This window comes from Entelurus aequoreus, linkage group LG10 (genome assembly GCF_033978785.1).
Source record: "Entelurus aequoreus isolate RoL-2023_Sb linkage group LG10, RoL_Eaeq_v1.1, whole genome shotgun sequence".
Classification (NCBI taxonomy): Eukaryota; Metazoa; Chordata; class Actinopteri; order Syngnathiformes; family Syngnathidae; genus Entelurus; species Entelurus aequoreus.
In genome coordinates this window covers 2600649-2628064 of record NC_084740.1, presented here as the reverse complement: position 1 = coordinate 2628064, position 27416 = coordinate 2600649, and the positions used below count along the sequence as shown (strand labels likewise).

The 27416-nt window shown below is 40.6% G+C and overlaps 1 protein-coding gene across 1 annotated transcript; it reads left to right on the top strand.

Moving 5' to 3' along the window:
- The first annotated feature begins 230 nt into the window (after positions 1-230).
- Positions 231-24732, top strand: serpinf2b (serpin peptidase inhibitor, clade F (alpha-2 antiplasmin, pigment epithelium derived factor), member 2b). Its single transcript, XM_062059826.1, has 10 exons — positions 231-347; positions 560-615; positions 674-744; positions 824-898; positions 977-1241; positions 3711-3854; positions 3946-4134; positions 8145-8287; positions 24045-24249; positions 24309-24732. Exons 3-10 carry the CDS (start codon positions 691-693, stop codon positions 24647-24649), a joined length of 1416 nt encoding a protein of 471 aa, XP_061915810.1. The 5' UTR covers positions 231-347; positions 560-615; positions 674-690; the 3' UTR covers positions 24650-24732.
- The last annotated feature ends 2684 nt before the right edge of the window (positions 24733-27416 follow it).

The window sequence follows — 27416 nt, the reverse complement described above, 5'->3', positions numbered from 1 at the left end:
CAACACTGAACATTAAAAGCTGCCATCGTATGTTTATTTAGGAATGGCCATGTTCCATTCGCTTTTGCAACCAAGCTGTCATATTTTCCGGTAAGACAAAAAAAAAAAAAGATATATGTTGTTATAAATGTTATCCACGCCTTTTGGGCTACAATATTCAACTGCATTTACAAACAAATAGTGGCTTCAATGAGGCCCCAATCAATAGAAGTTGATCTTTAACTGTTTGCTGTACATGTGCCAATCTTTTACTCTGAGGAATTCTGCCATTCGCAGTCACTTTGTCGCTCCTTTTTTTTGGACAAGACACCAGCTTTTTTTATTTTAAAAACTAAGTGAAACTAAAGGTAAGTAAAAAAAAAAAAGACTTACATTTCCTTACAAGCTCAATGTTGGTGGCACATGTCACCACATGTGCGGTGTAATCTTGACTAAGTCTGCCTGGCGTGTTTTTAGTTAACCCTGCTAAGGTTGGAGGTGTAAGGCTGTGGATTAGCCTGACATGTTACGTACGCTCCAAACCTTTTTTGAAGAAAAGGCTTCTTTTCCAATGTTTCAGAGCGTGGGCGACCACTACAAAGTTAAAGCTGAAGAAACAACTAGGAATCTACAAAGGTATTTTGGATTGATTGTATTTTTGTACAATGAGTGAAAGAGCCATGTCTTTTTACAGCTACATTACGTTAGGACATGGACCTTCGCCTTTCACTCCTCTTCATCTGTCTCTACAACCAAGGACTGATTGTAAACCACCTCTTACTACTCTCAAATTCTCCTTTCCTGATCGTAAAAGCCACATCTTTGTTTTTTCCACATTTGACAGAATGCTCAGGTGTCAGAAGATGAGTCAACCCCATCGGTGCCTCTTATTCCTTTAATACCCAGCCAGCCCAAAGAGGTTAGAAGCCATCTTCATCCCTTCTTTGTTCCCATTTGCTTATTCAGTCCAAATAAGCCATGTTAAAAATCTCTCTAGAAAAACGAAACCACACCGCAGTCAGATGTCACAAGTAGCACAAGTCCACCTTTATTGATGACGAGCGCGCCTGAGGAAAACTCGGAGGAGGAGGACGAAGGTTGCGCAAGCATCGGCCGCAGCCCAGAATCCAGGGAGGCCATTGCGGCCTCCGTCCAGAAACTGGGCCTCCAACTGCTGCGGCATCTGAACACCACGCCGGAGCAGCCCAATGTCATCATATCACCTTTGAGCATCTCGTTAGCACTCTCCCAACTCGCTCTAGGTATGCCCGTGGCAGCCGATGCTACATTTACGCCTGCCGCCATGACATGTTTGTAACATTTGCAGCTTCTCGCCATTGCAAATTGCAATCATGATGAACAGTGAATCGTTTGCTCAATTAGAACTCACCCGAGGCCGTAGAATCCTCACTCTACACCAGTGTTTTTCAACCACTGTGGTGGGAGATACAGTCTGGTGTGCCGTGGGAGATGATCTCATTTCACTTATTTGGGTTAAAAATATGTTTTGCAAAGCAGTAATTATAGTCTGCAAATGATGTGTTGTTGTTGAGTGTCGGTGCTGTCTAGAGCTCGGCAGAGTAACCGTGTAATACTCTTCCATATCAGTAGGTGGCAGCCGGTAGCTAATTGCTTTGTAGATGTGGGAAACAGCGGGAGGCAGTGTGCAGGTAAAAAGGTATCTAATGCTTAAACCAAAACTAAACAAAAGGTGAGTGCCCCTAAGAAAAGGCATTGAAGCTTAGGAAAGGCTATGCAGAACTAAACTAAAACCGAACTGGCTACAAAGTAAATAAAAACAGAATGCTGGACGACAGCAAAGACTTACTGTGGAGCAAAGACAAAGTACATCCGAACATGACATGACACTCAACAACGTCCCCACAAAGAAGGATAAAAACAACTGAAATATTCTTGATTGCTAAAACAAAGTAGATGCGGGGAATATCGCTCAAAGGAAGACATGAAACTGCTACAGGAAAATACCAAAAAAAGAGAAAAGGCCACCAAAATACGAGAACTAAAACACTACATACAGGAAAGCAGCAAATAAGTCAGTATGTGGTGTGACAGGTGGTGACAGTACACAAGACCTGTAGTGATGCATGCTTGGTTATGCTTTAAAGTCATATCCAATAATTGCGATGAAGACTTTTTACTGTCAACTGAGTTTAGTTTATTAATGATGTCTGCTGGTGGTGTGCCTCTGCATTTTTTCACCGCAAAAAAGGTTGATGTAGTAGAATTTCTGACCTTTGACCTATATTGCATGTCTAATAAGAATGTACGCTCATTTAATTTCTCTTCTATTCTGTGCCAGTGGGACAAAGGTGAATATGGAGTTGTGCCAACCTGTCTACAGAATGTTTACAATTTCCAAATATGACTAAGAGATACAAGGTTGTTTTGGAACAGACAAAACCAAAACAAAACAATCGTGACGCATTAGATAAGAAACAATGACGCACAAGAGACATATAAAAAATGGCAGAAGACCAGAACTCGACAGTGATTTGGGCTTGTGTGTGTCTTGTTTGCTCCGGAGTAACATGTGGTCTGTCTGCACGGCCAACTTAATTCAACCTGCACTTCTGATAATGGGTAAATAAATTTGTTGTACTAAACTACTTTTGTTGCCTGTTTAAGCTTCGGACAATCCACTACATTGAAAAACACTGCCGTACGCACACCCTCTGGTGTGTTGCTGTTTTATCACGTAATGTGAGAAATCCTAAAAAGAAAAAAGAAGTTAAAATATATTTCTAAATCAGCACATTTATCCTGATTTGCACTAATGTTGCCACTAGAGATGTCCGATAATGGCTTTTTTGCCGATATCCGATATTCCGATAATGTCCAACTCTTATTTACCGATTCCGATATCAAACGATACCGATATATACAGTGGTGGAATTATCACATTATTATGCCTCATTTTGTTGTGACGCCCCGCTGGATGCATTAAACAAGGTAACAAGGTTTTCCAAAATAAATCAACTCAAGTTATGTAAAAAAAAATGCCAACATGGCACTGCCATATTTATTATTGAAGTCACAAAGTGCATTCTTTTATTTTAACATGCCTCAAAACAGCAGCTTGGAATTTGAGACATGCTCTCCCTGAGAGAGCATGAGGAGGTTGAGGTGGGAGAGGGGGGGGGGTGTATTGTAGCATCCCGGAAGAGTTAGTGCTGCAAGGGATTCTGGGTATTTGTTGTGTTACGGTGCGGATGTTCTCCCGAAATGTGTTTGTCATTCTTGTTTGGTGTGGGTTCACAGTGTGGCGCATATTTGTAACAGTGTTAAAGTTGTTTATACGGTCACCCTCAGTGTGGCCTGTATGGCTGTTGACCAAGTATGCCTTGCATTCACTCGTGTGTGTGTGAAAAGCCGTAGATATTATGTGCCTTTAAGGTTTATTGGCGCTGTGTACTTCTCCCTACGTCCGTGTACACGGCGGCCTTTTAAAAAGTCATACATTTCACTTTTCCAAACCGATACCGATAATTTCCAAAATTACATTTTAAAGCATTTATCGGCCGATAATATCGGCAGTCTGATGTTATCGGACATCTGTAGTTGCTACCTCGTTTCATGTTTTCCATATCAAAAAGAAAGACACAATTTGCCATGCAGATGTTCTTGAAGTAATTAACAGCATTTTTGTGAAGGCAGGATTTTGAATACAAAGTTTTGTCCAGTGAGAGTATTTACCTGTCTTTCCTTCCCAGGTGCCGTCAATGAGACGGAGGAGCTGCTCATGCACCATCTCCATGACAACACTCTCACCTGCTACCACCATTCTCTAAATCACATCTTAGCGCAGCTTCGAAACAGCGACCTGAAAATTGCCACTCGCATCTTCTTGCGTCAAGGTCCTAAAAAAAAACCTCCCCGTGTTTTCACGTCTGCTGTGACTGTGGAACAATTGCGGCTTCGGCTCAAATGTCTTCTTTGTGGTTGTAGGGTTCAAGCCAAAGGAAGACTTCATCAATGAATCCAAGCGGTTGTACGACTCAGAACCGGCAGTTTTGGAGAATGTGAAAGACGTCAACGACTGGGTGGAGAACGCCACCAATGGGAAGATGACCAACTTCCTGTCTGAACTTCCACCCAACTTTCTACTGATGCTCATCAATGCTGTCCACTTTAAAGGTGAGTCACCAGTAGGGATGATGTTTGATAAGAAATTATCGAGTTCGAGCCTATTATCGAATCCTCTTATCGAACCCATTCCTTATCGATTCTCTTATGGAGTCCAGATAGGTTGTTGTATATGGAAAAAAACACAATATTTGGTTTAACAAAAGCTCACTTTTATTATATAAGAAAACAATAAAATCTAATAAATTAATAAATATTGACTGTTACCCAAAGTATATTAAAGGCCTACTGAAATGAATTTTTTTTATTTAAACGGGGATAGCAGATCCATTCTATGTGTCATACTTGATCATTTCGCGATATTGCCATATTTTTGCTGAAAGGATTTAGTAGAGAAAATCGACGATAAAGTTCGCAACTTTTGCTCGCTGATTAAAAAAAAGCCTTGCCTGTAGCGGAAGTAGCGTGACGTCACAGGAGCTAGTATTCCTCACAATTCCCCGTTGTTTACAATGGAGCGAGAGAGATTTGGACCGAGAAAGTGATGATTACACCATTAATTTGAGCGAGGATGAAAGATTCGTAGATGAGGAACGTTACAGTGAAGGACTTGAGAGGCAGTGATGGACGTATCTTTTTTCGCTCTGACCGTAACTTAGGTACAAGCTGGCTCATTGGATTCCACACTCTCTCCTTTTTCTATTGTGGATCACAGATTTGTATTTTAAACCATTTTAGATACTATATCCTCTTGAAAATGAGAGTCGAGAACGCGAAATGGACATTCACAGTGACTGAACATGTAAATACACGATTAATAATTCAGCTTTGCGAAGCTAAAAAAATAGAAGCTAACCTAGCTACGTAGCCAACTTGATAGCAGCAGTCTCAAATGCAGATAGAAACTAGATTTAAAAAAAACCTGACTGGATGGATAGACAGAAGACCAATAATACTATTAAACCATGAACATGTAAATACACGATTAATAATATTCCGCTTGGCGAAGCTAAAAAAACATAAGCTAACCTAGCTGCGTAGCTAACGCGATAGCATCAGTCTCAAATGCAGGTAGAAACTAAATTAAAAAAACCCTGACTGGATGGATAGACAGAAGATCAATAATACTATTAAACCATGAACATGTAAATACACGATTAATAATATTCCGCTTGGCGAAGCTAAAAAAACAGAAGCTAACCTAGCTGCGTAGCTAACTTAGATGCGGCGGCGGGCGTTGTACGCTTTTGACGACACCCCGGCCGCCATCAGAGTCGGCAAGAAACATATATTTCCCCAAAGTTACGTACGTCACATGCACATATCGACACGCACGTACGGACAAGCGATCAAATGTTTGGAAGCCAAAGCTGTACTCACCGTAGTGCGTCTGTTATCCTGCTCAAACACAACACAACCTCCTGGTGTTGGTGTTGCTGTAGTCCGCCGCTCCACCGGCTCCAACTTTCTTATTTGCAGTCTCCATTGTCCATTAAACAAACTGCTCAATCGCTTTATTAACAAGCGGTAACTGGTTGTAGTTCAAAAAGTAACGCACACACATACACGAGCTGCTGTTAGCCAAAAGTCACGCTCACACACACTCAAGTTCTCCGCCAACTCACTCGCGCATGCGCGTTCCCCAAACCCTTAAAGACACAGTACACTAATGCAAATATCACAGATATTAACAGTATTGTACTTAGCCGCTAAGACACCCATCCATCCCACCTACAACGTTCTTCTTTGCAGCCTCCATTGTTCATTAAACAAATTGCAAAAGATTCAGAATACTGTGGAATTTTGTCAAAGAAAACAAGAGGCTTTTCTATCGGGTCCGATGGGGTCCAACCACTTCCGTTGCTTTTGTGACGTCACGCGCATAAATCATATCCAAAGGAGTTTTTCAACCGGAAGTGTGGCGGGAATTTTAAAATGTCACTTTATAAGTTAACCCGGCCGTATTGGCATGTGTTGCAATGTTAAGATTTCATCATTGATATATAAACTATCAGACTGCGTGGTCGCTAGTAGTGGCTTTCAGTAGGCCTTTAAGTGGGTTTTTTCAGAAAAACCAATATATACAGTAACACAAAAACAAGCTGTCTCTGTGATCACTATAGGTGTATAAATAATAATATAGTGTTAAATAAAATCAGTCCCTTGGGCACAAAACTGGAAATAATACAGCTCTCCAAAAAGTGCACTTCTGCTGCTATTTGACATAACTGTTTGTTATGATGCTTTGACATTTTTGCATTTCATTTCTTTATTGAAAGAAAATTCTATGAAGAGAAAAGTTGTTTGCAAATGTGGTTACAATGCTAAAAAATGAAAAGTTAAAGCTAAAAAAAGAAATACACTTTATTGAGTTAACATTATTTCTTTATAGGGGGGAAAGATTTGATTTTATGAGCTAGGAATATAACAACTACACTACCCAGCATGCAACGGGAGCGATGAGCATGCGCGGTAGCCCCGAAAAGTGTTGTTGCATGTCGTCTCACTCGGCAGCTGAGACGTCAAGAAGTCAGCCAACACGCCTCGTCTGCATTATTTATAATTAGACAGACAACACATATACAGTGTGAAAAACAAAAGTTAAAAAATGGAGATGTGTTGTATATATATATGTATGTGCTGCGGCTGTTTTAAGAAGGTTGCGACAGCTGCGGTAAAGAAGGTGCGTTGCTAGCCTGGTTGCTATGTTTCCGGTTGGTCGTAAAAGTGTTCTTCATGTGTTTGTACCCTGCTCAAATCTCTCAGTAAAGTTATTCATTGGATTATACCTTTTGTTTTCAACTTTATTACACATTGGAGCACTTTTTCCGGCCCCTGCTTTCCCTATCTGCGCTTAATGACTGAGCTACGTGACGTCATTTCTTGTGATTTCTCACGGAGCATTTCTGGTCGGGACGGGATTCGAATAAAGAGCCAACTCTTTGTCTTTACTATAGTGGTCTCGATAACGGGTACCGGTTCTCAAAAAGGGATACGAGTCCGAGGACTCGGTTCTTTTCTTATCGAACAACCGGGAAAACCGGTTTCGAGTATCATCCCTACACATTACCTGTACAATCTACATCCATATGTTACATGTCCAATAAGTGGACATGTAACAAATAATAAGTGTGTAGACATACACTAGCGTTCAAAAGTTTGGGGTCACATGTAAATGTCCTTATTTTTGAAGGAAAAGCACTGTACTTTTCAATGAAGATAACTTTAAACTAGTCTTAACTTTACAGAAATACACTCTATACATTGCTAATGTGGTAAATGACTATTCTAGCTGCAAATGTCTGCTTTTTGGTGCAATATCTACATAGGTGTATAGAGGCCCATTTCCAGCAACTATCACTCCAGTGTTCTAATGGTACAATGTGTTTGCTCATTGGCTCAGAAGGCTAATTGATGATTAGAAAACCCTTGTGCAATCATGTTCACACATCTGAAAACCGTTTAGCTCGTTACAGAAGCTACTAAACTGACCTTCCTTGGAGCAGATTGACTTTCTGGAGCATCACATTTGTGGGCTCAATTAAACGCTCATCTGAAACTCCACAGTCTATTCTTGTTCTTAGAAATGAAGGCTATTCCACTAAATTGTTTTGAACAGTAGTGTAATTTGATTCCAAAGGTGCATCAACAAAGTACTGAGCCAAGGCTGTGAATACTTATTTATTTTGTTTTTGTTTTAATGAATTCGCGAAATAAAAAAATAATGCGATTATTCCATTTTGGATTCAGGCTGTAAGAAGACAAAATGTGTGAAAAGTGAAGAGCTGTGAATACTTAGTGGACGCTCTGCACATGCACACAAGTTCCATTCCCAATAGATGGCTTTACCAGAGACATCCTGCCTTTGCAATCCTAGTCCCTGCCGGCGTGTCCTTGGGCAAGACCCTCGGCGCACAACGCTCAGAGTGCCACCCACACTCCTGTAAATGGAAGATAATGTGTTTGTCAACGTAAAGCGCTTTGAGTCACTAGAGAAAAAGCGCTATATAAATATACAATTCACTTCACAGACGTGAACTCAGTTACTTTATTGTCCACAGGCGAGTGGGAAGCTCGTTTCGACCCGGCTTCAACGCACAAGGGTGCGTTCTACCTTGATGCCGAGCACATGGTTGAAGTTGACATGATGGAAGATGCCAAACATCCTCTACGTTTACTTATTGACAGCGAACTGGAGTCTCAGGTAAGTTACCTTTCATGGCATTTAAGGGGGGCGCGTGGGCAAGGAAGTGCCCACAACACATGACCATGGTGCATACGCAGTCACGTTGGGTAAATGGTAAATAAAAGAGAATACAACAAATCCTTTTCAACTTATATTCAACTGAAGAGACTGCAAAGACAAGATATTTCATGTTCACACATGGTAATAGACAACATAGCAACAATGGTAATAGACAACATAGCAACAATGGTAATAGACAACATAGCAACAATGGTAATAGACAACATAGCAACAATGGTAATAGACAACATAGCAACAATGGTAATAGACAACATAGCAACAATGGTAATAGACAACATAGCAACAATGGTAATAGACAACATAGCAACAATGGTAATAGACAACATAGCAACAATGGTAATAGACAACATAGCAACAATGGTAATAGACATAATGGTAATAGACAACATAGCAATAATGGTAATAGACAACATAGCAACAATGGTAATAGACAACATAGCAACAATGGTAATAGACAACATAGCAAAAATGGTAATAGACAACATAGCAACAATGGTAATAGACAACATAGCAATAATGGTAATAGACAACATAGCAACAATGGTAATAGACAACATAGCAACAATGGTAATAGACAACATAGCAACAATGGTAATAGACAACATAGCAATAATGGTAATAGACAACATAGCAACAATGGTAATAGACAACATAGCAACAATGGTAATAGACATAATGGTAATAGACAACATAGCAACAATGGTAATGAAACATTGAGCACATGTTACCACTATGAATACAACAGCAAGTCAAATTAAAGAACCTCATCTCTATATTTAACCAGTGTTTAATATTAAACACTTTAACCAATAAAAATAACAAAAAGGTAACAAAACAATTTAGACTGATTTATTTGTATTATTAAAATAAGGAAGTTAGGAAGTATGACTACAATGAGCTCTCTTTGTAGTGCACAGGTCTGAAGTCTGATACTGCATGATACTGATAAAGTATCTGTCCGAGGGTTCACACGCAGTTTGAACACTTTTCAGAGATCACATGTAGTTCCTTTCAGAGATCACATGTAGTTCCTTTCAGAGATCACATGTAGTTCCTTTCACAGATCACATGTAGTTCCTTTCACAGATCACATGTAGTTCCTTTCAGAGATCACATGTAGTTCCTTTCAGAGATCACATGTAGTTCCTTTCACAGATCACATGTAGTTCCTTTCACAGATCACATGTAGTTCCTTTCAGAGATCACATGTAGTTCCTTTCAGAGATCACATGTAGTTCCTTTCACAGATCACATGTAGTTCCTTTCAGAGATCACATGTAGATCCTTTCAGTGATCACATGTAGTTCCTTTCAGTGATCACATGTAGTTCCTTTCAGTGATCACATGTAGTTCCTTTCAGAGATCACATGTAGTTCCTTTCAGAGATCACATGTAGTTCCTTTCAGAGATCACATGTAGTTCCTTTCAGTGATCACATGTAGTTCCTTTCAGTGATCACATGTAGTTCCTTTCAGTGATCACATGTAGTTCCTTTCAGTGATCACATGTAGTTCCTTTCAGAGATCACATGTAGATCCTTTCAGTGATCACATGTAGTTCCTTTCAGTGATCACATGTAGTTCCTTTCAGAGATCACATGTAGTTCCTTTCAGAGATCACATGTAGTTCCTTTCAGAGATCACATTTAGTTCCTTTCAGAGATCACATGTAGTTCCTTTCAGAGATCACATGTAGTTCCTTTCAGAGATCACATGTAGTTCCTTTCAGTGATCACATGTAGTTCCTTTCAGTGATCACATGTAGTTCCTTTCAGAGATCACATGTAGTTCCTTTCAGTGATCACATGTAGTTCCTTTCAGAGATCACATGTAGTTAAAACATTCTCATGTTGCACAATGAGATGTAAGCATGGGATAAAGTCTTCATTCCTGTAACTTTCTGTCTATAAAGTATATATTCTTATTGGCATTTCTTTAGTCTACTAACATGATAAATATCTATAAATGCAGGTTGTAAATAAAGGACAGTAGAATAAGCACACATGTGATTGAGGAGTCCTGGGATTGACACTTTGTGGTGTTGCAGGTGTGTAGCCATTAAGGCATCAGTGGTAAGTGCCATGAGCAGGTGATGGTGCAGGTGATGGTGCAGGTGCTGCTGTTGATATGACAGATGACAAATAATTGGTTTGTGTGTCAGATAATGAGATGTCATTTTGTCTGTAATGTTTGTGGTGTGGTTATGGCTGAATATAAACAGCTTAGCTCAATAAAGTGATGGATGAAAGTCCTCTCCTCTTTAGATCACCTCCACTCCACAGGTGTTACAATCATTGATCAGTGTTGACATAGTTGGATCTGTCAGGGCCAAATGTTGTCACCTGTCACTCACACATCACACACAACGTCCTGCACAACAAATAGTTGTGTGTTTATTTTGTCAGGAGTTCAGATTGGATTCTATTTTGTGAGCAGGCGCACACCTTAGATCACACCTGGGCAAATGAAGGCCCGGGGGCCACATGTGGCTCGTTAAGCTTTTCAATGTGGCCCGCCGGACATTCCCAAATCATTTATTTAGATGTTTAAGATGTAAAGTGTAGCTGCCATTATGATGTGCACTCATCTTTTATAATGACCTTCAACTATACTAACTATTTACATGCTTGGAATCTGCATCATATACTAGTTACTATGCTCATCTAATTAGTTACTATGCTCATCTAGTTAGTTACTATGCTCATCTAATTAGTTACCATGCTCATCTAATTAGTTACTATGCTCATCTAATTAGTTACTATACCCATCTAATTAGTTACTGTGCTCATCTAATTAGTTACTATGGTCATCTAATTAGTTACTATGGCAATCTAACTAGTTACTATGGTCATCCAATTAGTTACTATGGTAATGTAATTAGTTACTATGCTCATCTAATTAGTTACTATGCTCATCTAGTTAGTTACTATGCTCATCTAATTAGTTACTATGGTCATCCAATTAGTTACTATGCTCATCTAGTTAGTTACTATGCTCATTTAATTAGTTACTATGCTCATCTAATTAGTTACTATGGTCATCCAATTAGTTACTATGCTCATCTAGTTAGTTACTATGCTCATCTAGTTAGTTACTATGCTCATCTAGTTAGTTACTATGCTCATCTAGTTAGTTACTATGCTCATCTAATTAGTTACTATGCTCATCTAGTTAGTTACTATGCTCATCTAATTAGTTACTATGCTCATCTAATTAGTTACTATGGTCATCCAATTAGTTACTATGCTCATTTAATTAGTTACTATGCTCATCTAATTAGTTACTATGGTCATCCAATTAGTTACTATGCTCATCTAGTTAGTTACTATGCTCATCTAATTAGTTACTATGCTCATCTAGTTAGTTACTATGCTCATCTAATTAGTTACTATGGTCATCCAATTAGTTACTATGCTCATCTAATTAGTTACTATGCTCATCTAGTTAGTTACTATGCTCATCTAATTAGTTACTATGGTCGTTACAATGTAGGAATGTGTCCCACTAAACAAGTACAGGACCAGGACATAATGATCTGTGCTGTTGTCTTGCTACACCTTCATGCATGTTCATGTGCTGTTGTCTTGTTACACCTTCATGCATGTTCATGTGCTGTTGTCTTGTTACACCTTCATGCATGTTCATGTGCTGTTGTCTTGTTACACCTTCATGCATGTTCATGTGCTGTTGTCTTGCTACACCTTCATGCATGTTCATGTGCTGTTGTCTTGTTACACCTTCATGCATGTTCATGTGCTGTTGTCTTGCTACACCTTCATGCATGTTCATGTGCTGTTGTCTTGTTACACCTTCATGCATGTTCATGTGCTGTTGTCTTGCTACACCTTCATGCATGTTCATGTGCTGTTGTCTTGCTACACCTTCATGCATGTTCATGTGCTGTTGTCTTGCTACACCTTCATGCATGTTCATGTGCTGTTGTCTTGCTACACCTTCATGCATGTTCATGTGCTGTTGTCTTGTTACACCTTCATGCATGTTCATGTGCTGTTGTCTTGTTACACCTTCATGCATGTTCATGTGCTGTTGTCTTGTTACACCTTCATGCATGTTCATGTGCTGTTGTCTTGTTACACCTTCATGCATGTTCATGTGCTGTTGTCTTGCTACACCTTCATGCATGTTCATGTGCTGTTGTCTTGCTACACCTTCATGCATGTTCATGTGCTGTTGTCTTGCTACACCTTCATGCATGTTCATGTGCTGTTGTCTTGTTACACCTTCATGCATGTTCATGTGCTGTTGTCTTGCTACACCTTCATGCATGTTCATGTGCTGTTGTCTTGTTACACCTTCATGCATGTTCATGTGCTGTTGTCTTGTTACACCTTCATGCATGTTCATGTGCTGTTGTCTTGCTACACCTTCATGCATGTTCATGTGCTGTTGTCTTGCTACACCTTCATGCATGTTCATGTGCTGTTGTCTTGCTACACCTTCATGCATGTTCATGTGCTGTTGTCTTGCTACACCTTCATGCATGTTCATGTGCTGTTGTCTTGTTACACCTTCATGCATGTTCATGTGCTGTTGTCTTGCTACACCTTTATGCATGTTCATGTGCTGTTGTCTTGCTACACCTTCATGCATGTTCATGTGCTGTTGTCTTGCTACACCTTCATGCATGTTCATGTGCTGTTGTCTTGTTACACCTTCATGCATGTTCATGTGCTGTTGTCTTGCTACACCTTCATGCATGTTCATGTGCTGTTGTCTTGCTACACCTTCATGCATGTTCATGTGCTGTTGTCTTGCTACACCTTCATGCATGTTCATGTGCTGTTGTCTTGCTACACCTTCATGCATGTTCATGTGCTGTTGTCTTGTTACACCTTCATGCATGTTCATGTGCTGTTGTCTTGCTACACCTTCATGCATGTTCATGTGCTGTTGTCTTGTTACACCTTCATGCATGTTCATGTGCTGTTGTCTTGCTACACCTTCATGCATGTTCATGTGCTGTTGTCTTGCTACACCTTCATGCATGTTCATGTGCTGTTGTCTTGTTACACCTTCATGCATGTTCATGTGCTGTTGTCTTGCTACACCTTCATGCATGTTCATGTGCTGTTGTCTTGTTACACCTTCATGCATGTTCATGTGCTGTTGTCTTGCTACACCTTCATGCATGTTCATGTGCCGTTGTCTTGTTACACCTTCATGCATGTTCATGTGCTGTTGTCTTGCTACACCTTCATGCATGTTCATGTGCTGTTGTCTTGCTACACCTTCATGCATGTTCATGTGCTGTTGTCTTGCTACACCTTCATGCATGTTCATGAGCTGTTGTCTTGCTACACCTTCATGCATGTTCATGTGCTGTTGTCTTGTTACACCTTCATGCATGTTCATGTGCTGTTGTCTTGTTACACCTTCATGCATGTTCATGTGCTGTTGTCTTGTTACACCTTCATGCATGTTCATGTGCTGTTGTCTTGTTACACCTTCATGCATGTTCATGTGCTGTTGTCTTGCTACACCTTCATGCATGTTCATGTGCTGTTGTCTTGCTACACCTTCATGCATGTTCATGTGCTGTTGTCTTGCTACACCTTCATGCATGTTCATGTGCTGTTGTCTTGTTACACCTTCATGCATGTTCATGTGCTGTTGTCTTGCTACACCTTCATGCATGTTCATGTGCTGTTGTCTTGCTACACCTTCATGCATGTTCATGTGCTGTTGTCTTGTTACACCTTCATGCATGTTCATGTGCTGTTGTCTTGCTACACCTTCATGCATGTTCATGTGCTGTTGTCTTGTTACACCTTCATGCATGTTCATGTGCTGTTGTCTTGCTACACCTTCATGCATGTTCATGTGCTGTTGTCTTGCTACACCTTCATGCATGTTCATGTGCTGTTGTCTCGCTACACCTTCATGCATGTTCATGTGCTGTTGTCTTGCTACACCTTCATGCATGTTCTTGTGCTGTTGTCTTGCTACACCTTCATGCATGTTCATGTGCTGTTGTCTTGCTACACCTTCATGCATGTTCATGTGCTGTTGTCTTGCTACACCTTCATGCATGTTCATGTGCTGTTGTCTTGTTACACCTTCATGCATGTTCATGTGCTGTTGTCTTGTTACACCTTCATGCATGTTCATGTGCTGTTGTCTTGTTACACCTTCATGCATGTTCATGTGCTGTTGTCTTGTTACACCTTCATGCATGTTCATGTGCTGTTGTCTTGCTACACCTTCATGCATGTTCATGTGCTGTTGTCTTGCTACACCTTCATGCATGTTCATGTGCTGTTGTCTTGCTACACCTTCATGCATGTTCGCGTGCTGTTGTCTTGTTACACCTTCGTGCATGTTCATGTGCTGTTGTCTTGCTACACCTTCATGCATGTTCATGTGCTGTTGTCTTGTTACACCTTCATGCATGTTCATGTGCTGTTGTCTTGCTACACCTTCATGCATGTTCATGTGCTGTTGTCTTGCTACACCTTCATGCATGTTCATGTGCTGTTGTCTCGCTACACCTTCATGCATGTTCATGTGCTGTTGTCTTGCTACACCTTCATGCATGTTCTTGTGCTGTTGTCTTGCTACACCTTCATGCATGTTCATGTGCTGTTGTCTTGCTACACCTTCATGCATGTTCATGTGCTGTTGTCTTGCTACACCTTCATGCATGTTCATGTGCTGTTGTCTTGCTACACCTTCATGCATGTTCATGTGCTGTTGTCTTGTTACACCTTCATGCATGTTCATGTGCTGTTGTCTTGTTACACCTTCATGCATGTTCATGTGCTGTTGTCTTGTTACACCTTCATGCATGTTCATGTGCTGTTGTCTTGTTACACCTTCACGCATGTTCATGTGCTGTTGTCTTGCTACACCTTCATGCATGTTCATGTGCTGTTGTCTTGCTACACTTTCATGCATGTTCATGTGCTGTTGTCTCGCTACACCTTCATGCATGTTCATGTGCTGTTGTCTCGCTACACCTTCATGCATGTTCATGTGCTGTTGTCTTGCTACACCTTCATGCATGTTCATGTGCTGTTGTCTTGCTACACCTTCATGCATGTTCATGTGCTGTTGTCTTGCTACACCTTCATGCATGTTCATGTGCTGTTGTCTTGCCACACCTTCATGCATGTTCATGTGCTGTTGTCTTGCTACACCTTCATGCATGTTCATGTGCTGTTGTCTTGCTACACCTTCATGCATGTTCATGTGCTGTTGTCGTGCTATACCTTCATGCATGTTCATGTGCTGTTGTCTTGCTACACCTTCATGCATATTCATGTGCTGTTGTCTTGTTACACCTTCATGCATGTTCATGTGCTGTTGTCTTGTTACACCTTCATGCATGTTCATGTGCTGTTGTCTTGCTACACCTTCATGCATGTTCATGTGCTGTTGTCTTGTTACACCTTCATGCATGTTCATGTGCTGTTGTCTTGCTACACCTTCATGCATGTTCATGTGCTGTTGTCTTGTTACACCTTCATGCATGTTCACGTGCTGTTGTCTTGCTACACCTTCATGCATGTTCATGTGCTGTTGTCTTGTTACTCCTTCATGCATGTTCACGTGCTGTTGTCTTGCTACACCTTCATGCATGTTCATGTGCTGTTGTCTTGCTACACCTTCATGCATGTTCATGTGCTGTTGTCTTGCTACACCTTCATGCATGTTCATGTGCTGTTGTCTTGCTACACCTTCATGCATGTTCATGTGCTGTTGTCTTGTTACACCTTCATGCATGTTCATGTGCTGTTGTCTTGCTACACCTTCATGCATGTTCATGTGCTGTTGTCTTGCTACACCTTCATGCATGTTCATGTGCTGTTGTCTTGTTACACCTTCATGCATGTTCATGTGCTGTTGTCTTGCTACACCTTCATGCATGTTCATGTGCTGTTGTCTTGCTACACCTTCATGCATGTTCATGTGCTGTTGTCTTGTTACACCTTCATGCATGTTCATGTGCTGTTGTCTTGTTACACCTTCATACATGTTCATGTGCTGTTGTCTTGCTACACCTTCATGCATGTTCATGTGCTGTTGTCTTGCTACACCTTCATGCATGTTCATGTGCTGTTGTCTTGCTACACCTTCATGCATGTTCATGTGCTGTTGTCTCGCTACACCTTCATGCATGTTCATGTGCTGTTGTCTTGCTACACCTTCATGCATGTTCTTGTGCTGTTGTCTTGCTACACCTTCATGCATGTTCATGTGCTGTTGTCTTGCTACACCTTCATGCATGTTCATGTGCTGTTGTCTTGCTACACCTTCATGCATGTTCATGTGCTGTTGTCTTGTTACACCTTCATGCATGTTCATGTGCTGTTGTCTTGTTACACCTTCATGCATGTTCATGTGCTGTTGTCTTGTTACACCTTCACGCATGTTCATGTGCTGTTGTCTTGCTACACCTTCATGCATGTTCATGTGCTGTTGTCTTGCTACACTTTCATGCATGTTCATGTGCTGTTGTCTCGCTACACCTTCATGCATGTTCATGTGCTGTTGTCTCGCTACACCTTCATGCATGTTCATGTGCTGTTGTCTCGCTACACCTTCATGCATGTTCATGTGCTGTTGTCTTGCTACACCTTCATGCATGTTCATGTGCTGTTGTCTTGCTACACCTTCATGCATGTTCATGTGCTGTTGTCTTGCTACACCTTCATGCATGTTCATGTGCTGTTGTCTTGCTACACCTTCATGCATGTTCCTGTGCTGTTGTCTTGCTACACCTTCATGCATGTTCATGTGCTGTTGTCTTGTTACACCTTCATGCATGTTCATGTGCTGTTGTCTTGCTACACCTTCATGCATGTTCATGTGCTGTTGTCTTGCTACACCTTCATGCATGTTCATGTGCTGTTGTCTTGTTACACCTTCATGCATGTTCATGTGCTGTTGTCTTGTTACTCCTTCATGCATGTTCATGTGCTGTTGTCTTGCTACACCTTCATGCATGTTCATGTGCTGTTGTCTTGCTACACCTTCATGCATGTTCATGTGCTGTTGTCTTGCTACACCTTCATGCATGTTCATGTGCTGTTGTCTTGCTACACCTTCATGCATGTTCATGTGCTGTTGTCGTGCTATACCTTCATGCATGTTCATGTGCTGTTGTCTTGCTACACCTTCATGCATATTCATGTGCTGTTGTCTTGTTACACCTTCATGCATGTTCATGTGCTGTTGTCTTGTTACACCTTCATGCATGTTCATGTGCTGTTGTCTTGCTACACCTTCATGCATGTTCATGTGCTGTTGTCTTGTTACACCTTCATGCATGTTCATGTGCTGTTGTCTTGCTACACCTTCATGCATGTTCATGTGCTGTTGTCTTGTTACACCTTCATGCATGTTCACGTGCTGTTGTCTTGCTACACCTTCATGCATGTTCACGTGCTGTTGTCTTGTTACTCCTTCATGCATGTTCACGTGCTGTTGTCTTGCTACACCTTCATGCATGTTCATGTGCTGTTGTCTTGCTACACCTTCATGCATGTTCATGTGCTGTTGTCTTGCTACACCTTCATGCATGTTCATGTGCTGTTGTCTTGCTACACCTTCATGCATGTTCATGTGCTGTTGTCTTGCTACACCTTCATGCATGTTCATGTGCTGTTGTCTTGCTACACCTTCATGCATGTTCATGTGCTGTTGTCTTGTTACACCTTCATGCATGTTCATGTGCTGTTGTCTTGCTACACCTTCATGCATGTTCATGTGCTGTTGTCTTGCTACACCTTCATGCATGTTCATGTGCTGTTGTCTTGTTACACCTTCATGCATGTTCATGTGCTGTTGTCTTGCTACACCTTCATGCATGTTCATGTGCTGTTGTCTTGCTACACCTTCATGCATGTTCATGTGCTGTTGTCTTGTTACACCTTCATGCATGTTCATGTGCTGTTGTCTTGTTACACCTTCATACATGTTCATGTGCTGTTGTCTTGCTACACCTTCATGCATGTTCATGTGCTGTTGTCTTGCTACACTTTCATGCATGTTCATGTGCTGTTGTCTTGTTACACCTTCATGCATGTTCATGTGCTGTTGTCTTGCTACACCTTCATGCATGTTCATGTGCTGTTGTCTTGCTACACCTTCATGCATGTTCATGTGCCGTTGTCTTGTTACACCTTCATGCATGTTCATGTGCTGTTGTCTTGTTACACCTTCATGCATGTTCATGTGCTGTTGTCTTGCTACACCTTCATGCATGTTCATGTGCTGTTGTCTTGTTACACCTTCATGCATGTTCATGTGCTGTTGTCTTGTTACACCTTCATGCATGTTCATGTGCTGTTGTCTTGCTACACCTTCATGCATGTTCATGTGCTGTTGTCTTGCTACACCTTCATGCATGTTCATGTGCTGTTGTCTTGCTACACCTTCATGCATTTGCCAACAGGAATGAGAGGTTTTCTTCATGGATTTTTGGACTCATTATACTTATTAGGGATGTAAATATTCCATTCAGAATCAGTTCAGAATCGCATTCATCTTTCCCTCTATCAGGTTGGATGGGAAGCGTTGGTTTTCATCCAGGATGTCTCTGTACATTGCTGCGTTCATCTTTCCCTCCATCAGGTTGGATGGGAAGTGTTGGTTTTCATCCAGGATGTCTCTCTACATTGCTGCGTTCATCTTTCCCTCCATCGGGTTGGATGGGAAGTGTTGGTTTTCATCCAGGATGTCTCTGTACATTGCTGCATTCATCTTTCCCTCCATCAGGTTGGATGGGAAGCGTTGGTTTTCATCCAGAATGTCTCTGTTCGTTGCTGCATTCATCTTTCCCTCCATCAGGTTGGATGGGAAGCGTTGGTTTTCATCCAGAATGTCTCTGTTCGTTGCTGCATTCATCTTTCCCTCCATCGGGTTGGATGGGAAGCGTTGGTTTTCATCCAGGATGTCTCTGTACATTGCTGCGTTCATCTTTCCCTCCATCAGGTCGGATGGGAAGCATTGGTTTTCATCCAGGATGTCTCTGTACGTTGCTACATTCATCTTTCCCTCCATCAGGTTGGATGGGAAGTGTTGGTTTTCATCCAGGATGTCTCTGTACATTGCTGCGTTCATCTTTCCCTCCATCAGGTCGGATGGGAAGTGTTGGTTTTCATCCAGGATGTCTCTGTACATTGCTGCGTTCATCTTTCCCTCCATCAGGTTGGATGGGAAGTGTTGGTTTTCATCCAGGATGTCTCTGTACATTGCTGCGTTCATCTTTCCCTCCATCAGGTTGGATGGGAAGTGTTGGTTTTCATCCAGGATGTCTCTGTACGTTGCTGCATTCATCTTTCCCTCCATCAGGTTGGATGGGAAGCGTTGGTTTTCATCCAGGATGTCTCTGTACGTTGCTACATTCATCTTTCACTCCATCAGGTTGGATGGGAAGTGTTGGTTTTCATCCAGGATGTCTCTGTACATTGCTGCGTTCATCTTTCCCTCCATCAGGTTGGATGGGAAGTGTTGGTTTTCATCCAGGATGTCTCTGTACATTGCTGCGTTCATCTTTCCCTCCATCAGGTTGGATGGGAAGTGTTGGTTTTCATCCAGGATGTCTCTGTACATTGCAGTGTTCATCTTTCCCTCCATCAGGTTGGATGGGAAGCCAGATCCGGCCCGACACCTCATTTAATGTGGCCTGTGCATACTTATATTTCTTACTAAATGTTTTCATTGTTTACATTTTGACAGACAAAAATGTATGTAATACAGGAAATTCCACATGTTTTCAACTTTGATATACACACAAATATATTCAATTGTTATTGCTGTGAATCTTTGTGCACCTCACCATTCCATTCCCATTCTTGGAGTGAGGATTTGATTCATAATCGATACTCCATTCAACACGATTCTCCATTCCAACTGATATTATTTGCTATAATAATTATAACACCTTAACAAAACAGCTTACAAAACCTCCTTTTGGTTGCTGATGTATGACACATGCATGCACATAGTAAGCATAGAGATGGCCTAAAATAAATGTTTTTAGTTTTTATTAATTCGTCAAAAAATAAAATGATTTTTTTTTTTTTTTTTATTGATTTTTTAAAATTACTAAAAAAAAAATCAGGATTTGAATGTGATTAAAAAAATTTTTTACCACCCCTAATTATTATATACTGTATGATAGTTTGTAAAATAACAATAAATACTAAATATCTGCTTGTCACCTTGACTTGCCATTTCAAAGCAATTTTACTAAATCTTTGCTAAAATTAATTAGGCATCTTAAATTGTTCTTTAAATATGAAATAAGGTTATAAGTCACTTGTGTCAAACTCAAGGCCCGGGGGCCAGATCCGGCCCGACACCTCATTTAATGTGGCCTGTGCATACTTATATTTCTTACTAAATGTTTTCATTGTTTACATTTTGACAGACAAAAATGTATGTAATACAGGAAATTCCATATGTTTTCAACTTTGATATACACACAAATATTCAATTGTTATTGCTGTGAATCTTTGTGCACCTCACCATTCCATTCCCATTCTTGGAGTGAGGATTTGATTCATAATCGATACTCCATTCAACACGATTCTCCATTCCAACTGATATTATTTGCTGTAATAATAATAACACCTTAACAAAACAGCTGACGTACGACACATGCATGCACCTAGTACGCATAGAGATGGCCTAAAATAAATGTTTGTATTTTTTATTAATTCGTCCAAAAAAATAAAAAATTTGATTTTTTTAAATTAATTTAAAAAATCAGGATTTGGATGTGATAAAAAAACAAACATTTTTTAGCACCCCTAATTAATATATACCGTATGATAGTTTGTAAAAAAAAATAACAATAAATACTAAATATCTGCTTGTCACCTTGACTTACCATTTCAAAGCAAGTTATGCATCAATTTGTACGTACAAAAGTCAAATAACCAAATGCATAGGCAATAATGTAATGATACTTTTATATTCTTACATTCATTGTTACGAGCGGCCCTCTGAGGGCAGCCATGTGGCCCTCTGAAGGCAGCCATGTGGCCCTCTTAGGGCAGCCATGTGGCCCTCTGAGGGCAGCCATGTGGCCCTCTGAGGGCAGCCATGTGGCCCTCTGAGGGCAGCCATGTGGCCCTCCATGAAGACAAGATGGTAAAAGTCATCTGCAATTTTGCGCAATAGAGAGGAGTTTTTTTTCTTAGTGATTGGTACTGCAGTGTTGTAAACACCACAATAAACACACTGCAACAAGTCAGTGTTCAAAAACAACAACAAAAAATACAAAATGAGGGGTATTTTATTAGAACTAAGCAAAATTATCTGCCAATAGAACAAGAAAATTCGGCTTGTCAAGACTTTCCAAAACAAGTCATTGATGGATTGATTGATTGATTGAGACTTTTATTAGTAGGTTGCACAGTACAGTACATATTCCGTACAATTGACCACTAAATGGTAACACCCCAATAAGTTTTTCAACTTGTTTAAGTCGGGGTCCACTTAAATTGATTCATGATACAGATATATACTATCATATATACTATCATCATAATACAGTCATCACACAAGATAATCACATTGAATTATTTACATTATTTACAATCAGGGGTGTGGAGGGGGGGGGGGGTAGGATATGGACTGCAAGTAGTGGACATAGAGAGAGAGAGAGAGAGAGAGAGAAAGAGAGAGATCAGAAGGCATAAGAAAAAGTATCTGCATTTGATTGTTTACATTTGATTATTAGCAATCCGGGGAGGGTGTTAGTTTAGGGTTGTAGCTGCCTGGAGGTGAACTTTTAGTGCGGTTTTGAAGGAGGATAGAGATGCCCTTTCTTTTATACCTGTTGGGAGTGCATTCCACATTGATGTGGCATAGAAAGAGAATGAGTTAAGACCTTTGTTAGTTGGGAATCTGGGTTTAACGTGGTTAGTGGAGCTCCCCCTGGTGTTGTGGTTATGGTGGTCATTTACGTTAAGGAAGTAGTTTGACATGTACTTCGGTATCAGGGAGGTGTAGTGGATTTTATAGACTAGGCTCAGTGCAAGTTGTTTAACTCTGTCCTCCACCTTGAGCCAGCCCACTTTAGAGAAGTGGGTAGGAGTGAGGTGGGATCTGGGGTGGAGGTCTAGAAGTAACCTGACTAGCTTGTTCTGAGATGTTTGGAGTTTAGATTTGAGGGTTTTGGAGGTGCTAGGGTACCAGGAGGTGCATGCGTAATCGAAAAAGGGTTGAACGAGAGTTCCCGCCAGAATCCTCATGGTGCTTTTGTTGACCAGAGAGGAAATTCTGTAGAGAAATCTCGTTCGTTGGTTAACCTTTTTGATTACCTTGGTTGCCATTTTATCACAGGAAAGGTTAGCCTCTAGAATGGAACCTAGGTAGGTGACCTCATCTTTCCTGGTGATGACATTGTCACCTACTTTTATGGTGAAGTCATTGACTCTCTTAAATTAGCTAACTTCAATGAACCCAAAAATACTAGAGATGTCCGATAATATCGGCCTGCCGATATTATCGGCCGATAAATGCTTTAAAATGTAATATCGGAAATTATCGGTATCGTTTTTTTTAATTATTGGTATCGTTTTTTTTGTTTTTTTTCATTAAATCAACATAAAAAACACAAGATACACTTACAATTAGTGCACCAAGCCAAAAAACCTCCCTCCCCCATTCACACTCATTCACACAAAAGGGTTGTTTTCTTTCTGTTATTAATATTCTGCTTCCTACATTATATATCAATATATATCAATACAGTCTGCAAGGAATACAGTCCGTAAGCACACATGATTGTGCGTGCTGCTGGTCCACTAATAGTACTAACCTTTAACACTTCATTTGACTCATTTTCATTCATTACTAGTTTCTATGTAACTTTTTATATTGTTTTACTTTATTTTTTATTCAAGAAAATGTTTTTAATTTATTTATCTTATTTTATTTTATTAATCTTAAAAAAAAAGACCTTATCTTCACCATACCTGGTTGTCCAAATTAGGCATAATAATGTGTTAATTCCACCACTGTATATATATTGGTATCGGTTGATATCGGTATCGGTAATTAAGAGTTGGACAATATCGGAATATCGGCAAAAAAGCCATTATTGGACATCCCTAAAAAATACCATAAAATAAGTATATTCTCACTAATAAAAGGGACCTTTTTGACCAAATTTAAATTAAATTAAATTAATTGAAATTAATTAAATTAAAATTAAAAGCATTAAAAAAATTAATTAAATTAAAATTAAAAACATTAACATTTATTAAATTGAATTAATTTAAATTAAATTATCTTCTCAGTATGTTGAAAAATATTCTTAAATGAAGTAAATGCTGGTGCCATTATCTTGACATAATGATATGCACTCGGCATCATGATTTTTTTGTTCATGCTTGAAATAAGAAATGATGACTTTAAAAAAGTAGTTTTCTACTTGTGAGTGTTGATGACACAACAGTTGATATTCTAGTTTCAAGCATGTTTTACTCAATATAGGTCATCACATCTCAGCAACAAGCTGTAATATCTTACTGACATCATTTAGGACCAAAACAAGTAAAACACTCTAACATCAAATCTGCTTAGTGAGCAGAATGATCTTATCAGACAGAAAAGAAGCAAATATCAGCCTTATTTGACATATTTCATCTTACTTAGATGTCAGTGTTTGCAGTGCATCACTTCACATCTGTCATGTTCTCCTCCTTCCTGTGCAGGTAGCGAGCTTCCCCTTCGTGAAGGGGATGAGCTTCTTAGTGGTCATGCCCATGTCCGGCCACGTCAACGTGTCCTCGCTGGCCGCCAAGCTCAACATTTCCAGCCTTTACGAGCGTCTGTCCAAAGAAAGAGTGGTTCAAGTCAAATTCCCCAAATTCAAGCTGGAGTACGCTCAAGGGCTGCAGGAGGTTCTCACCAAACTGGGTAAGCAAGGAGCATATTTGACGAGCAGCGATGTTCCCTTACCGGCTGCTCTACGCTAGGCCTCGGGCAGATGTTTGCCAATCCCAATTTGGCCGACATGGCGGACGGCCCCCTGCTGGTGTCCAGCGTTCTCCACAAATGCAACATGGAGCTCAGCGAGGAGGGAGCGGAGGCGGCCGCCGCCACCACCATCGTCATTTCCCGGGCGTCCCAACCGGTTTTCCACCTGAACCACCCCTTCCTCTTTGCCCTGGTGGACCATAAGGCTAAGGTACCGGTCTTTATGGGCGTCATCAACAACCCCAATCCCGGAGCTCCCATCTTGCAGAGAGAGGAACCGGGGAGAAAAGAGAAAGGGGGCTTGCCAAGTGATAAGAGTGAAATGGGTCCCCCCAAGTAGGGCCTCTCATGCACAGCAGAACAATTGATTGCACAGAACACGTGCACACGGCCATTGGGGTTGATTAAAATGTGTCAAAGAAATGCTTCATTTATTTCATCTTCCACTTCAGGCTGTGTCAACTTTATTCTAACGTGTGAACAATCCTATAATATCAGGGGTGGGCAATTCATTTTTACCGGGGGCCGCATGAGTAACCCGAGCACTGCTGGAGGGCCACACCGACAATATTTCAATTCAATTTTGCTCAAATTATTTTTGATATACCGTAAGATAAATAATAATAATTTCATTTAACCTAACTTAACTTTATACAAAAGCAGATTGCTTTTGATGGTTTTACTTTTAACACTGTCTTACACAACATGGGTAGAGTTCCTGATGTATAATACAATGCAAAAATGTCCATTTCTGTCACTTTATCCTGCATCCTCTTTTTAAAAGTCCAACATTTTTCCCCGTCAGATTTGGACAACCATCTGTTGTCACACCTGCCAGCTTGTCCCATTTCAGTCCAAACATGCATTTACCTATGTGAACAAGTCATTACCTGTGGTTGTCTCTTTAATTGACTGCATGGCTGCCAGCTACTCCGTGATTTGAAAGTCTGCAGTTATCCCACGTAAGAAGATGAGCAGCTGGGCGGTTTCACGTACACTACCGTTCAAAAGTTTGGGGTCACATTAAAATGTCCTTATTTTTGAAGGAAAAGCACTGTACTTTTCAATGAAGATAACTTTAAACTAGTCTTAACTTGAAAGAAATACACTCTATACATTGCTAATGTGGTAAATGACTATTCTAGCTGCAAATGTCTGCTTTTTGGTGCAATATCTACATAGGTGTATAGAGGCCCATTTCCAGCGACTATCACTCCAGTGTTCTAATGGTACAATGTGTTTGCTCATTGGCTCAGAAGGCTAATTGATGATTAGAAAACCCTTGTGCAATCATGTTCACACATCTGAAAACACTTTAGCTCGTTACAGAAGCTACAAAACTGACCTTCCTTTGAGCACATTGAGTTTCTGGAGCATCACATTTGTGGGGTCAATTAAACACTAAAAATGGCCAGAAAAAGAGAACTTTCATCTGAAACTCGACAGTCTATTCTTGTTCTTAGAAATTAAGGCTATTCCACTAAATTGTTTGGGTGACCCCAAACTTTTGAACGGTAGTGTACATCGCAGCTCTCGTCCAAAGCCAGCGAAAAACAGTCAAAGTCGGCCGTTCTGTTCTTCAGCTTAAGCTCCAAGTTTCCAGAGATGGTCTCAACCCGCCTCGTTACAGTGCGTCGGGAGAGTGACACGTTCTCAAATGCGCCCCTCTTCTCCGGACATATCAGCGCAACAGAGTCCATCAAGCACTCCTTAATAAACTCTCCGTCAGAAAACGCCTTACTTTTTCTGGCGATTTTGTGAGAAATGACGAAACTTGTGCTGACGGCTGCATCTCTGGGGGTGTGAAATATGGCAAAAAGTCCTTGTTGGGTTTGCAGTTTTACCATCAACGCATCAGCCTCCCTTGCGCGCGCTTCATCAGACACATTCCGCTATTTTTCCTCGAGCTTGGTCGTGTAGTGGCGATTCAAATGATATTCTTTAAACACAGCAAGCTGTGTACCACAAATGAAGCACACGGCTTTACCTTTAATTTCTGCGAATAAATACTTGGCAGTCCATGTCTTGTTGAAAACACGCCATTCCTCATCAACATTTCTCTTTTCAGCGTCTCGGGGGTAACCGTGCATCACTTGTCGCTGTGCACCTTCACTCGCAGGTTACACACAGACATACGCCCATAAATAACACTTTTCAAAATAAAAGCAGCACAGTTGTATTGCACTACACGACATAGATGTTTTTTGAGCTTTATTTTGTAATTTGTGATTGCCGCTGTTCACAATCACGCACGAGCATACGTCCACACGGAAGTAATACAAATAACGCTTTTCAAAACAAAAGCAGCACCGTTGTATTGCACACTCGACATAGATACTTTTTAAAATTTATTTTGTAATTTATGATTGGCCTCACGCGGGCCGGACAGGGACGCACAAAGGGGCCCAGGTCTGCCTAAGGGGTTGAAAACGTAAATAAAAGAGTATATACATTAATTTAATATATTTTCTGAACAATTTGACATTAGAGACTGTCAGGTTCAAACACTGATGACATCTATTAAACAAGACAAGAAGCAAGGAATTAAACAGACAGAATTAAATTTGGCTCAGTGAGGAGAAACGCGTAGACACTGTACCCTTGCACAGTCGTCCCGCGCTCTGACGAAAGATTGTACGCCTCCTCTTTTATTTGGACTTTCCCTGATTACATGGCAACAGCTGTTTCTAAAGGAAGGGGGTCGTAAACAGCCGCTGCCTTTGGTTACAAAACAGTTCAAAGAATGACATGAAGAATGTGTAAGAGAACTGATTCCCTCACTCAAACTTGTGGCCCTTTACTCAAGGTCATAGTTTTCTGGAGCCGCACAACTACTAGTTAAATATGTTGCAGTGGGCAACACAAAGAGCAACCTGCTTGAAGCAAGCTGACATGTCAGTTGGCACACAACAGTCTTCAAATGTACAATATTGACATGAATAATGTCTGAAGGCCGAGCATGTCTTCTGCTAGTTTGCCTCAAGGTAGGTTGTGTTGAAGTCATTACTTTGTGTGCCCGGTCTCACCCAGACTACCACCAGGGACCCCCAAAGTGGATTAAGTTTGAGACCCCGGACCCACAGCAAAGACTTGCTACACTTGGTAAA

Coding starts and splice junctions, on each gene's coding strand:
- serpinf2b (XM_062059826.1), top strand. CDS start 691: ATGGACCTTCGCCTTTCACTCCTCTTCATCTGTCTCTACAACCAAGGA. Junction 8,288..24,044: donor ACAGCGAACTGGAGTCTCAG/GTAAGTTACCTT, acceptor CTTCCTGTGCAG/GTAGCGAGCTTCCCCTTCGT. Junction 24,250..24,308: donor GGAGGTTCTCACCAAACTGG/GTAAGCAAGGAG, acceptor GCTCTACGCTAG/GCCTCGGGCAGATGTTTGCC.